This window comes from Canis lupus, chromosome 16, assembly GCF_011100685.1.
Source record: "Canis lupus familiaris isolate Mischka breed German Shepherd chromosome 16, alternate assembly UU_Cfam_GSD_1.0, whole genome shotgun sequence".
Lineage (NCBI taxonomy): Eukaryota > Metazoa > Chordata > Mammalia > Carnivora > Canidae > Canis > Canis lupus.
The window spans coordinates 10,682,490-10,697,951 of NC_049237.1; the positions used below are offsets into that span (position 1 = coordinate 10,682,490).

The window sequence follows — 15,462 nt, forward strand, 5'->3', positions numbered from 1 at the left end:
GTAAAATATACTTTCTCCATTTCACTTACATTCCCAATGAGATTATTTTCAATTCCACATACAGATGTAGCCCCTTGGAAATCTTCCCAGCTGGTGCACTCCTCAAACTAGCTCTGTGTACTGATAAATAGGCAAGAGAGGTAAGGCACTGGAGAATGGGCTTCCGGGAAGAGGTGGCAAGCAAACTGAGACCCAGAGGAGTTATCTAAGTGATGGTGTGTGTAGGGGGAGGGTGGTTAGGAGGTAACAGCCTCCTAGACAGAAAGAGCACATGCTTCCAAGCTCAAAGATGAGAAAGAACGTAACAGAAACGTGAAATCTGAGGGATAAAGCAGGGGCTGGGACACAAAAGTCCTTGTCACTGTGCTACAAGTTTGTTTTATCATCATGGTAATTTAGGTGGAACACTAACTATTTTTTAAAATTTATTTATTTATTAGAGAGAGAGAGAGAGATGGGGGAGGGGCAGAAGGAGAGGAAGAGAGAATCCCAAGCAGACTCCCTGCTGATGCAGGGCTTGATCTCACAACCCTAAGATCATGACCTGAGCCACATCAAGAGTCAGAACCCTAACTGAGTTACCCAGGTGCCCTGGGGCATTAAACTATTTTAAATGAAATATATTATTCTGGCTACAGTGTGGAGGGAATACCATACAGTTCAAGAGCAGCCATATTGGAGGCATGGAGAGAATTTAAGGAGCTCCTCTAGTGGTGATCTGAACTATGAGTAATATTGATTGGATACTGGACACGGAGATGGCAGAGCCCAGAGTAAACCAGTCTTCTGGCCTGGAAAGCCAATGAAACATTGGAAAATGAGTTGATCTGAGGATGGGTTGGAGAGGTAAGGTGATGAGTTTAGAGGTAGAATTTTCAAGCATGCAGTGTCCTTGAGCCTCAGTTGGAGATGCCCAGTAGAAAGTTGAATGGGTATATGAGTTTGGAGCCTATGAAGATTGGGTTAGAGGTAAGACATTTGTGAATTACTAGCACATATAGATAGTAATTAAAGTTATGAGAATAGATGAATGTGTAGAAAAGGAACAGAGAAGTGTGAGTACAGAGAGGGTCAATGACATCTTAATGATAATGAAGAAGACACTGAAAAAATAATGATCTTATTGTTACTGTTACAAATACAAGAAGATTGGGAGAAAACATGGGAGGAGGGTAGTTTGGGAGTGGAGATTATGGAGCGGGGAAATACAGTTGTCCCTTTCACTTGTCTTCTCCCACTGTATTTGGCCATTATGTCAGCAACAGGAAGGTGACAGGCCATATATAGGGTGAGGAAAGTGCAAAAGAGTGATAGGCTTGTGGGTACCCTCAATGCCATCCAAGTGCACAATAGCATTGGCCAGAAGAGAACTCAGAGTTCTAGTGAAGGGAAAAATTCCTATAGGACAGTAGAAGGAATAGTTTTGTGTTTTTAAGATGAACTGAATGACTTTCCAACCCAGGATCCATATGTCTACGTTTAGCTCCCTGTCCTTTCATTTCTCTCTTTCTCTCTAGATTGTGTTTATAGGTACTATTTTCTAATGCAAGGGGTTTTATATTTTTTTTTAGTTTTTAGTAGTGGTATCACTTGTCTTCTGTGAAGCCAGACCCTCCTCCACAAGTGTTTTTGAACACCTGCTCTTGTCTTTGTAACAAGGACTTGATATTTCTTCCATTCTCCACCAGTCCTCTAGGTTATTTCCATCACCGTAAACATGCTCTGACATCTCCCATCTTAAAAATAAAACAAAAATATTTCTTAACCATCAGTATCTTAACTGCTGTTTGATTCTCAGTTTTGCATTCACTTCTAAACATCCAGAAAGTGTTGTCTATATCATTGTTTTCATTATATCACTACCTAGTCATTTTAACCTGTTCTCATCTGGTTCCCACTCTATCCATTCACTGAAGTTGCTTTTTTTCAATGTTGCCAGAATCTCCCAGTTACCAAATCCATTAGATGTTGTCTGTTCTTTGCATATTTATTCTTTCAAATATATTCAAATTATTCAACCATTATTCAACCATTATTCCACCATTCTTATATTTCTCTCCTGTCATGACCTCTTTCCTAATTTTCCCCTTGTTTCTTTGTTTTTTTTTTCCCCCCCTTGTTTCTTTGGAGTGTCCTTCCCACTCATTGTTCACTCCTCCCAATTCCTATGTAATCCTCTGGGCTTGGTACTTGGCCATATTTTCCCTCAGTGCACTCTTGTTGGGAGATCTCATCCAATTTCATGGCTTTAAAAATCACATCTGAGCTGACAACTCCTAAATTTACGTTCTGGTCCACACTTCTTGGAATTCCATTTGACATGTCCCTTGAATGTATCATGGCCATCTCAAACATAACACATTAAAACTAAACTCTTTATGAACATCACCATAAAATCTTTTTTTTTTTCAAATTTTTTGCACATCAGAAAATGAGATAGCTATTGATCCAGCTCCTCAGTCAAAAAGACTGGGAGATCATGGATTCCTTCTCTGATGTATTCAACACATCTAATTCATTTGCCAACCCTAACAATTTTATTTATAAAATATATTTCAAATCATCTACTTATTTCATTTCTGTTAGCACCCTAGACTAAGACATCATGATGTCTTTTGACTATGGCAATAGCTTCTTCATGATTCCTTAATTTTTCCCTTTAATCCATTGGGATTGAAGAGAGATCTTTAAAACAGAAATCCAATCCTGTAATTTTTTTTTTTTAACTTAAAATGCTCCACTAGTTTTCATAGCACTTAGAGTATAACCCAACTCTTTGTCTCTACATGAGTTGTCTCTGCATGAGTTGTCTCTGGAAGACTAAGCCCTGCGTAGTCTTGCCCCAGCCTACCTCTCTAGAACAGGTTACTTCCTCCGAATAGGTTACACAGTGTTCTTTATCAAAGCACCTTGTTCTGCCCCTTTAGAGCACCTTGTATGTCATAATTATCTATGGGTAGTACTCCTCTGCTTGTTTGTTGTCCCCCTGAGGTCACTCATGGAATTTGTCCCAAACTCACTGTACCAGGATGTAGAGGATGTGATCTGTTGACTGTCCGTTGACTGAAAGCATTGATAAAGGAGTTACTTTCTCCCTCAATGCCTAAGAACTCTTGTTCTAAGAGGACAGTTTGAAGATGAAACTCATGGTAGGCTATGACTCACTGGAGATTCTTAATTAAGAGACCTCAGGTAATTTACCGAATGTCAATGGAAGAACAGTCACCTTAGAAATAGTTTGGCCTGAGTTCAAATCATAACTCTACTACTTTTCCACTTTGTCCTATCTCAAGTGCAAAGACCTAGAGCAGGGACTGTTCATTGCTGTACCTTACACTTTGTGGAATGTCTGACACGTGGAAGTTTGTTAATGAATGTTGGTTGGACTCCTCTAGGCGAAATCTTTCTGGACCTCAGTTTTCTTAGCCATATGCTATGTAGATTAGGTTGTAATTTCAAGATTCTTTCAAGCTTTCTATGAATAATGTTAGGAATTGAACTTAGTGTTTGAAAATAAGTGAGCAAGTATGTTATGAATGTCTGCTAACAATACTGAATATAAACCCTGAATTAATGTATCACTCAGATTTTAACACCCATAAGTAATAGCTATTTCTTTGCCCAGTACTTGAAGATAGTGTATGAATAATTCACAGATTATTGACAAGCAATAAAAAGATGTCATGGGGTTAGAAGCCTTGCTTTGCTATCTTAACAGCAGTATGTCAACACTCACATTTTCAGTGTAAGGATTTCAAGTCTAATTTCTACTCCATAATTTAGGAGATGTGAATAATAATCAAAAGGAAAGATGGTGAAAAATGAAATTGCTTGGGAATAAGGATCAGAAAACAGCAGTGATTCCATAGAAACTGGGCTCTTCCCCCGATTAATACGGCAATTGATCCATAACTATATGGTAACTATATGATTTGGTCATCAAAAGGTTAGGTTCAGAATTCCATTCTACTCAACACATATTTATTGGATGTTTGTCCAAACTGTGTTAAAGCAGCAATAGAAAGCATTTATGTTAGGCCTAAGAAGATCTATTCATAGAAGGATCCTTGACCTGTCAAATCAGAGCTACAGATGGTAGACAGTTACTCAGTTTTTTCTCAAGGAGTCCTCCTTTTGTTTCACTTACTTTAGCTGTGCCTTAATCTGTGACCCAATTTCTAGGAAGAATGATATTAAAAATATTTAACAACTTCCTGAGTCATATGTTAATATTTAAATAAACAATTTAAAACTGTTCCCTTTTATTCCCTAAACAGATTAAACTACGTGGTATTATAAATCTGCTTACCAAATGACACATGTTGCAAAAGAAATGATTCATTAAGTCAGTCTTATAATTTCTAAATAATTGTTGATTTCTGGAAATTGTTGGTTTAATCTTTTGATTAGAGCTGTCACTAGCTAAATAACCCCATGATTCAACCCAGATTTCATAAACAGTTGCATCAAATTCGTCCAACATTTCCCTCCTTAAATTGATAGTCATTAGGTGATTTATAATCTCCATAAGCAGAGAATTTCCCTTATCATCAATGATATTGTTCATTTTCCCACAGCTTCTGCTAAACTAACAGCAATTACAGTAAATTTTTCTCTTATGGTATTGTGTGACACTCCTGTGCATTCAATATTTCTACTATTGACTGTCATTGATATCATTTATTGAAGGTGCTTGATCCTGAGCTTTCAGAGCAGAGGAATGGCATAGCAGCATAGTGGTTAAGAGCATAGGCTCCGTTGCCAGCCTGCCTGGGTTTGAATCCTTGCTCTGAACCTTACATTTGAAGTAACTGCTCCATAACTTAGTTTTACAATCTCTAAAAGGAGCATGATAATAATAATTCAAGCAACACCCTCTGATAACGTGCCCTACAATGTTGTAAACTGAGATATAGTACTGTTGGCAGCTGGCCCAGTCCTCTCCAGCCCTGTTCTTAAGCAGGCAGTGGGCTAGAGTTCTCATCACTTGAGTGGATGGAAAGCTGAAATGATCAGCCTCACCTGTGAAGTAGAGAGGTACAGGGTCCAGCAATTTCATTCCCTGTAAGTGGTATGGACACTGATTACTGGGTGGTTTCCTGACTTGCTGCCACTGTTCTGAAAGCCACAACCAGGTAGGGGACCCAACATTGTATGATATTTAAACTTGCACAGAGAGCCACCATCAGTTGGGCATAGCCTAGTCTTCTAGGGGGCTAGGGGAACCCAATGGCATTGCTCAGGCAATGTGGTTTGTTTTCAAAAGACAGCTCATTGGAACAGAATCCCAGAGACCTGTTATGCCAAAAATTAACATTTTTGTTAATAATAAGGGTAGAAATGGTTTCCAATATTGAGGGGGTGAGGTGAGGTGGGGGTGCTCTGGTAGTTAGGGAGGAGCCACGGGATGGTCAGGGCACTAAACTAATTTATCAACCAGTATAGGAATGTTTCAGTATTTTAATGACTCATGGGATTTTTCTGGTATGTACTGACTGAATAGCACCTCTACTCATATAAATTCTCATGAAAATTGAAATCATTATTACATTTAAAGCATTTTAAAAAGTGCCTGACACAAGTTAGTATTCAAAAATATTATTATTAGCTTTTTTCTAAGAACAATATAAGAATTGTGTCCCTGTTTTATTAAACTGCCTCAGTGGGAAAAGCCAGACAAAAAATTCGACTAATTATTTATATCTTATTATAGTTAAAATACATTATTCCTTCAGGATCTATAACTTGAATCAATTTGACATTATAAAGAGAAACAGAGGTGGCATTGTAGAACTGATGCTTATGTCTGTTACAGGTGCCTTTGTTACTCTCACTTTCATGTGTTGATAGAACTTTTTCTTTTTCCTCAACACGGATCTATTTCCTATATACTTGTATACCTAAAACGATGCCTAGCAGGTAGTACACATCTAGTGAGTATTTGCTGAGTGACTGAATATACATTTAAGGGCCTTTTAAAGGGAGAAATATGGGTTGTAGCCCAATGATAGACATGTTAGTGTCAGGTCAAGTGTTTTCTCAGAAAAAGGCAAGAAAAAAAAAAGGAGATAATTTCTGTATATTGGTCTAAGAAGGACGAGTTATATGTAAGTTTATTTCTGCCATAGGGCCTGAAGACAACTTTCTCTCCTATAATATATCCTAACAGCAATAGTAATGGGGCTACTGAACTCCTGGCCTAGAAGTGATTGTCTATTTGGGAAGGCCAATTCTCAAAGATGAGAATAGACTTTAAAGCAGATCTAGTTTCTAGAACCCAATGACAGTTTAAGCATAATGTCATTGCACAAACATCATGTCACGATGGGGCCACATCTCTTGCCTCTGTCATCTTTCTCCTTCAGCTTTTCTTTCCCTTCACTTTAGCTAGTGAAAAATTCTCATCCTGTATGTCCTGAATGAGGAGGTCTGTTTCTTTCTGAGAACTCAGTTTCTTGAAGCTCTGTCTAGCATGGATGTTAGGTGCAGTGCCTGCCTGGCATATATAAAGCATTAAAGACATATTTGTTTTTATAAGTTTTTAAAAGATTTTTATTTTATTTATTCATGAGAGACACAGCGAGACAGACAGAGACACAGGCAGAGGGAGAAGTCCCGATGCAGGACTCCATCCCAGGACCATAGGATCACGACCTGACTAGAAGGCAGATGCTCAATCACTGAGCCACCTAGGTGTCCTGATACATATTTGTTTTTAAAAATGGATATTATTGCTTCATCTTATCTCCCTCATCTTCTTACCTCTCTGAGGATATTTCTGTTATTTCCCACATCAGCATAGCCTTTTACTAGGAAGGAAGCAGAGTAAGAGTGCAATGTTGTGGCCATGAGGAAGACATGGCAGGAGGACACAATGAATGGTTTCTATAAATATGGAAGGTGGCTGGGCATGGGAGTAGGTTCAGTTTTCTAAGTGGATTCATGTTTATTGTTAAACCAATCATACACACACACACATATTTGGTTTTGTGCTGATATGGGCTTAGGTTTTGGTTTATGGGAATCTATATGCTTAACATTTAAAAAACTAATAATGAGGTTTGCCAATCTAAACATACTCATTTAATTTTGTTTTCCCACAGAACTTTGTGCGTCATCACTGGGTGCACAGGCGTCGGCAGGAGGGAAAATGTAAGCAGTGTGGTAAGGTAAGGGGCCCAGCACCTCATGGCCATCACAGGAGGCTACCCAGGCCTTCATAAGCACCCGAGGTAGATGAGTCCTCTCACCCGAATCCAGTGCTCAGTACGTCTCTTCCTTTCTGAAAGGCCTTATTTCTCCAGGTCCCTTTTCTTAAGAGGTGTTTGAGTTGTAGAACTCCCTGCAAGAGGCAGGGGTCTTAATACAGGTATTGGCACGTTTTAAGGGAGATGGACACACTTGTACAGTGAATTTCATGGTCAATGGTTAAAAAAAAAAAACAAAAAACTTCCTATTTTGTTAAAACCCCCTCCTGAGGACTCCTAGCCTGCCATATTCCTTGCTCAGCAGAAAATCAGTGAGTAGCACTACTTTTGTTGACACATTATTGTGTTTGGGCAGAACTCAACCCAGGAAGGCAACACAGAAACAAGAAATGTGTTGCTCTCTTAGGCCATTATCCAGTTCCTGGAAAGAGATAGCCTCTTCACTTTGTGGCTGTTTATGTCTACTCTCCCTGTGTGACTGGTGAAAGGCCTCTTGGTGTACAGGGCCACTGGGCAAAAGACGGTGGGGGAGAGGGTAGGTCCCATGGCCACATGCTATAAAACTCCATAGATTCCACAAGTTATTGACTTCAAGAGATTTGGGTTATGGCTTTTTTTATTGTACAAAGAAAGGTCTGCCTTAGGAGTAAAAGGACCCTCTGGGAAGGTTAAACTGACAGTAAGACATACTACAAAGATTTTTTTTGGTAATCAATAGTAAGCTGGGTTCAGTAAAGGGCAGTTTTGATTTGGTAAAGCAGGATAACTTGGGAGTATATATATTCTTCATCAATTAATTCCCAATTTGTTTATTTATTCACATGACTTTTTTTGATCAAGCACTGGGATGAGCTGACCAGCATAGCATTTTTGACAAAAGAGGGCTGCAAGGAAATACTGGCTATCTGAGGTAGGAGTGTTGAGGGTGAGTGAGAATTGGAAAAAGTTTCACAAATTTTACTGTTTTGACCGGTGCTGGAAAGAAAATATCATACTGTAGCTTCAAATACCAAGTTTTTCTTTGGAAGGCTACTTGTCTTTACTTCAAGGGTATTGCCCTCCATTATAACTGGCGTTATCTCCTCAGTTCACAGTGACTTTTAGTTTGTTCCTTTCTAGCTTATAAAAAGAACACATGAAATAGGTTGAAAGGGGAAGAAAGTAAAAGGAAGATGAGGAGGAAGGGAGAGTAGAATGGTTTTTATTTGACCTTTTACATGGTTAGGAAGAAGTCCTCTACTCTTACATGACCTTCCTTCATTGGGTCCATCTACCCTACTCTTTCTGGGGTTGCCTTGGGGCTTGTAGGCTTTATCTTACATAGTAGACTGTAGACTATCTACAACTTTCCTGAAAGAAAGAAAAAGAAAGAAAGAAAGAAAGAAAGAAAGAAAGAAAGAAAGAAAGAAAGAAAGAAAGAAAAAGAAAGAAAGAAAGGAGAAAGAGAAAGAAAGAAAGACGAGAGAAGAAACAGGTAGGTATTCAGGCACAGCCAACTTTGAGGTTAGATATGTGAATAGTAGGAAGGATCTGGATGAAGAAGCTCTTTGCCTTGCAAACATATCTTCACTGGATAGCCTAGTAGCTGGCACCACCCCCAATAACTTTCAAGCCATAATAGAGTTGGAAGAATTTGATTAAAAAAAATCAATAAACATTATATTTTGGTTCAGGTATCCCCTTGTGTCAGTCACATCATGCTCCCTTTTCTGGCCTTGTCTTCCACTGGCTTGGTCAACCAAATGGGGAAACTGGACTCCCTGTACCCTGGGATGCTGTGACCATGTCTCCTTTGCTTCCTCTGTTCTCAGGCAGCAGTCTTGGAGTGCTTATGGCTATTAGCTGGGAAGTCAGTGATCCCAACTCTTCACATAATGTTCCCATAATAATATATTACTATATTCATCCCCTGTGTATAATCCAGCTGCTTATGACTTCTCAGAGACTCTAGGAGTTATAGGATGGGATGATCTTGCACCTGTGTGTCTCACCAGATGGTAAATAATCTTTCTTTGGATCCTGGTTTGTACTCTGGATTAGAGGACACAGAGAGAGAGAGGGAGAGGCAGAGACACAGGCTGTGGGAGAAGCAGACTCCCCGGAGAGAGCCTGATGTGGGACTTGATCCCAGAAATCCCAGATCACACCCTGAGCTGAAGGCAGACACTCAACCACTGAGCCACCCAGGCATCCTGGTTTTTTTCATAGTATTTATTTCCCCACCCTCTGTCTCATTAAAACCTCCAACGTACTTGCCATTTCTTGACACCCATTTCGACACAATGTCATTGATAGAGTGAACCAAGTGGTCTGCAGAATGTTCATATGGCTCAGGTCCCTTTGCACTACATTTGGATAGGATTCAGAGGAGTTAAAAGCCCTGTTAACTCTACCAAGTGAATGTAAACAGTTTTTGATTCTCTTTTCAGAAAGGGATGGAAAATAATTCATTTGCCAAATCAATGGCCATATGTCATATACTCAAGATCAGAAGATCCCTGCTTTTAGATACACTGGGTTGAATTTGTGGTAGTCCAGAATTATCTCCAGTATAATGTCTGGTTTTGTAGGAGCTCATTAAATGGCAATATTTTAGGGACTACCACCATGGCTTCCTGTAGTCTGTATGGGTGGCATGTAAACAGGTAATAATTTTTAAAAACATAAACACAATACTATTACCATAACTTTAAAATTAATCGTTTAATATCACCTAATTGAGAATGTGACATTGGTTTTGATTTAGATATGACAGGGAGAGTGGTTTATGGTTTCACTGGGGCTTGAGGCCTCCCTATGCCAGCTCTTGCATAACAGGCCAAGAAACCAATAACTGGAGTTCTGCTGAATATACCAGATATGTTTACTCCAATTACACAATTAGGGAGCAGGAAAATTAATTCTGGTGGATTTGTGAGGCTAGTAGACTCTCTGTGAACCGGTCCTGGCCCAGGACTTTTTTTTTTTTTTTAAAGATTTGTTTATTTATTTAGTAGAGAGAGAGAGAGAGAGAGGCAGAGACACAGGAGGAGGGAGAAGCAGGCTCCATGCCGGAAGCCTGATATGGGACTCGATCCCGGAACTCCAGGATCGCACCCAGGCCAAAGGCAGGCGCTAAACCGCTGAGCCACCCAGGGATCCCCAGGACTTTATTTTAATTGGACTTCGTATGTCCCTACTCTAAAAGGGCACCAAGATGTTGCTTCATACCCAGGACCTTGGGTATACAGATCAACTTGGACTCTTGTCCAGTAGTCTTCAGAATGTTTGGATATTTCTGCCTCCCCAGTGTATGACTACCCAAGTAAATGTCTATATCCTCTTTTAGAGGCTGAGGAAATGTTGCCATAGACCCCTACTATGATGTTGCAGGATTTTTCTCTGGTAGACTTGCTGTCTCTAATCAGTGAGTTTTATCTTTGAAAACTGGCTTAAGTCCAGAAATGAGGCAAAAGATTATGACCTGTGGGAGCATTGGTCTTCATATCTCTTGATTCTCCATTCCTGATTTCTTGTGATTGTTAGATTGAACAATACCCGTTTTATCTGTACTCCATCTTGCCTCTAGGGAGTTATTGCTGTATTAACCATTTGATAGCTCTTTGTAGGTCAAGCCCCCTTGGCTTCAACTTCAATCTTGCTGTGATTGTACCCACCTTGCTTCAATGGCTAATTGCTGCCATGTGGTCCTATTATTTTGGGATTCCATAGCCCTTGTTGCTGTCAGAATGCTCATTCTATAAGGCATTTCCTATCATCAGACCTAATCTACAGAGGAGAGCTTCTCAGCAATGATGGTATTCTTCTTACCAGCTTTTGTTGCTTTTGTAAGGGGAGTATCCTTTACCTCCTCTTGCAGAACAGAGTCCACTAGTGGATTTTCCAGCTGTACTTAATATAACAATTCTATCATGCCTATTTCTGTGAAATTTTCACAACTTCCTCTATCATAGCAATCCTGGCATTTCTACTTCACTTTAAACCCTCTTTATTCAAGTTTTCAGAATGCCATTGAATATTAGCATCATCTTCTGGGGTTCCTGATAATGTGTTAAATGCTCTATTGTAGAGGAGTGCTCCCACATTGAGAGACGTCTTTATCCAGCTTAAAGTCCTATCCCCTTTTATTCTGAACCCTCAGATGCCATCCCATATACACTTTCCCATTCCAGCTGGTAAATACTGGTTATGTCCTACAGCTAGATCTTTTGAGATGAAACCTGTTCTTTCTTAATGCCCATATACCTCCCTGGCCGGGCACATTGATGTGAAAAGTTATTAGGTCATTTGAAGTACTATCAGGAAGTGTAATGTAACATGAGATGGTGTTTGAAAACTGGAACAAAAAATAGTCCTCATTAAGTACAGCAGGAAAGTCAGAATTGCTGTGATAGAGGAAGAGACAATCAAAATCTCACAGAAATAGTGGCTCTATTAGGCATAGCTAGAAAATCCATCAGTGGACTATCAAACCCTTAAAATGAAGTCAAAGCTATTTCTAGGCAGCAGAATCCTTTCTTTCTCTAAAGGCATACATTTTATGGTGATGCTACTCTGACATAAATTCATGAAACCAGGAGGGACACAATCTAACTAATTTTGGCAAATTTTCTAACTCTCTTTCTCAGCTGTCTGGGGCTGTTACAGCAAAATAGCTTAAGTTTGCCCAGAAAGAAAGCATCGTTAGTTCTGCCAGCAGAAGAGCATTTTCCTCCATTAGTTAAGGGTAAAAGTACAGCCAATTATCTCCTGGAATGTCATACTGTCAGCAAGATTATAGATTATATGGCTTCTCAGAAAAGCTGCAATCATTTTTATTTGGTAACTGTAGTAACATCAATCCTATCTTTGGGAAAAGTTGTTTTTAAACAAAACAACCTGCTTGGTGAATATTATCAGTGTTATAGTTTTATTGGTAAGTATCAATTATGAGACAATCAGATGAAATTAATTTTCATGGATGATCATTACCATAATTGTAGCTGGTTGTATCATTAGGAAAATACTTTCATGTAAAGAACTTCCCTGGTATTTTAGGACAAAGATATAAACCCAACAGGTAATGTTTTATATACAGTTTTGGCCATATTGAGTATAACTCCCAGTATCTGTATAAGACGTTTTTGTCCTAGAATAAGGATAGTCATAAAACTATGAAATATAAATGTCACAGTTAAAAATAGTTGACATGTAAATTAAATGTAAATCAGTAGCCATTGTTATAGGCTTAATTCTAATTATTTCTTAATTGCAAGGTCCTAGGTTAAGCTGTTTCAATGAAGTCATCTGTCTTTGAAATGACTAAGTTCTGTAAATCAAGTCTTAGACTCTTCAAACAGCCTGACAAGTTCATGGTAGCAGTGTTAACTTTACTAAGATGACTGTGCCCTAAATTGTGCTTCCTCAATTTATGATCTGTAGTTTATGACAAGAGCCTTCAGATAAATTAATGGCAAAAACAGAAACTGTGAGGATAATAAGACTGATTTGCACTGATTAATGCATTGTAATTACTGGCAACATTAGAATGGAAGGATGCAGAATGTTTTATTGAAAAATAATAAAGTGTCAATCTGTGTGTAAGTCAGTGATTACTTTAGAGCAAGAGCATATTATCGACAATAAGGGCATTAATAAATTTTCAGAGCCTTTAATTAATACTGCAAAGTGTATTTTAATTAAACCCAATAGATAAGAATATAAGATAATTCTAATAAAGTCACTAGATTCATAATTTGCAGTGCTGTAAGAAGCCATAAAAACATTGCTTTCCATTCATAAAGACATCATTTGTTATAATTCATTTTAGATGACCACATAGGTTTACATTTTGAAAATCTTGACTATTGCTACAAATTTAGCTTTATTCCTACAAATAAGCCTAGTAAAATCAGTAGAGGAAATTTAGGAAGTTCAGGTAAATTAGATTTTCTATGAGTAAATAAACTGTAATGCTGCATAAACTAGAAAATTAATGCTGCCATTTTTTTCTGTACTTTTTGTTTCCTTGAAGTACGGTTGACATGTTATATTAGTTTCAGGTGTACAACATAGTGATTTGACAAGTGTGTATGCTATCCTATGATCACAAGCATAATTGCCATCTGTTACCATACAATGCTATTACAAACCGTTGATTCTGTTCCCTATGCTATGCTTATTATTTCTGTGACTTATTTATTCTGTAACTGGAAGCCTGTACCTTCCACTCTCCTTTACCTGTTTTGCCCATCCACCCACCCACGCACACCCCTGTCCTTGGGCAACTACCAGTTCTCAGTATTTATGAGTCTCTTTCTGTTCTTTGTTCATTTGTTTTGTTTTTTAGATTCCCCAGAAAGTGAAATGATACAGTACTCGTCATTCTCTGACTTATTTCACTTAGCATAATACCCTCTAGGTCCATCCATGTTATCCCAGTGTCAATTTCTCATTTTTTTTTTATGGCTGAGTAATATTCCATGTTCTTTTTTATGGCTGAGTTCCTTCTCATGGTTGAGTAATTGTGTGTGTGTGTATGTGTGTGTGTATGTGTACATCTTCTTTATCTATCCATTGGTAGACACTTAGGCTGCTTCCATATCTTGGCTATTATAAAGCTGCACTAACCATAAGGGTGAGCATGTATATCAATACTACTAAATTTTCACCATTGGAGGACCAAGGAAAAAGACATATTATAAAAATAGCCCAGTATCTACTGATTCACATTGTCAGGCAAGAGTACACATACCAGTAAAAAGACTGGACTAAATAGTTTGCTGAGGGGAAAAAGTCAACAAGTTGTATATTGTAGGAAACGGATTGGTTTATGGTGGTTTTGTTAAAGACTAAAGGTTGTACTCTGCATAGGGCAGAATTAGTCCATGAGTCTCTAGATAGTTGGTTAAAACAAGTGTAATTTTTTTTTATTAGTCAGGAAAAAGGTTTTAGATTGTTTAGATTAGATTGGTGTGGGTCTGTGCCTGGGTCGCTCAAAGGTCATACAAGTACCATTTTTCATTGGCTAAAAACATGTTTTCAATTAGGTTGGTGTGGGTCTACTCTGAGGTCATTCAGAGGTCTTAGTTATTTATCAGCTTCAGCTGGTGGTGCTCAAATGTCATGGTTGTTTGTGAGCCTAAGCTGGTTAAAAGCATTCATACTGAAACAGCACAACCAGTTTGAGATCTTTAGCGAGGTTCTGCTCTGATTGATAGCATTTCCTTTTTCATTGTATTGAATCACTGTGGTATTTGTATTCCATTGGATAAGTTTATAAGAGTGGTATAGCAGTTTATTTTAGAATTTCATTTTTATTTTCTAGAAGTAATGAACTTGCATCTGATGAAGATTTTATTTTATTTTATTTTATTTTTTTTGAAGATTTTAGATATTAAATATAAAATGTATAAAACTAGACATTTGTCAAAAATTATAGAAAGTACTTGAGCAAAAATGCTTCAAGTTCTCTGTTTTGAGATAAATATTGACTTAGTCTTATAATTCCCTTGGGTTTGCCTTTTGCAATACTTTGTGAATCTTGGACATGGGAGTGGATATGTAGAGGTTTATTTTGTTTTTGTTGTTTAAAGTTTTGGAGGCAAGAGCAGTATCAACAATACTGTTGGATAAAACAAAGTCAAACAGAGAATCAGGCGGTGGTCAGGAGATCCCCTTATTCAAACCTCAGTAAAATACATAAACAGTAAAATCATTTGTTTGTTTCAAGTAAAGCCCTTCGTTTCTGGTTTAAGCCAAAGCTGTAGAACTGAGGGCCATTTGGTATATGCCCTAGACTGCAGAAGAAAAAGAGACAGCAAAGCTTTAGATACTTTAGATACAGAAGAAATATTGTTTAAACTTTATTCCAAGGACTCAATTTCATTAAAAAACTCAACCCCCCAAAATAAATGACCTTATCTCTCAGGGTTCATGGCATTTATAATTCTGCAGTCAGTTAGATCCAAAGCATATGACCTCACATCCCTATTTTACTCTTTGATAGTGATGAACAAAATAGCCTTAAAAATCATAGTCAGCTGAAATTCAGTAAGGGCATCTGTCAGTACCATGATATTAGATTTGGGCCAGTATTTAAAAATGGGTAATTAGGAATCTGGCTCTTTTTGCTGTGATCCCGGCCAAAATCTCCCCATTGCAGGTGGTCTGTGAGAACTTGGTTCATGAAGGCTTTGATGTGGTTCTATTTATGTCTCTATGTTAGACAATAACCCTGAAGCCGTGGCTGCTGTGACTCTTCCAGACCAGCATC

General features: G+C 38.2%; 1 protein-coding gene across 1 annotated transcript in view; it reads left to right on the forward strand.

Moving 5' to 3' along the window:
- Positions 1-15,462, forward strand: part of DGKI (diacylglycerol kinase iota) — a 428,692-nt gene that overhangs the window by 184,203 nt on the left and 229,027 nt on the right. The window contains 1 exon segment of the mRNA XM_038559441.1: positions 7,104-7,169. Within this exon segment, the coding sequence (XP_038415369.1) occupies positions 7,104-7,169 (66 nt within the window).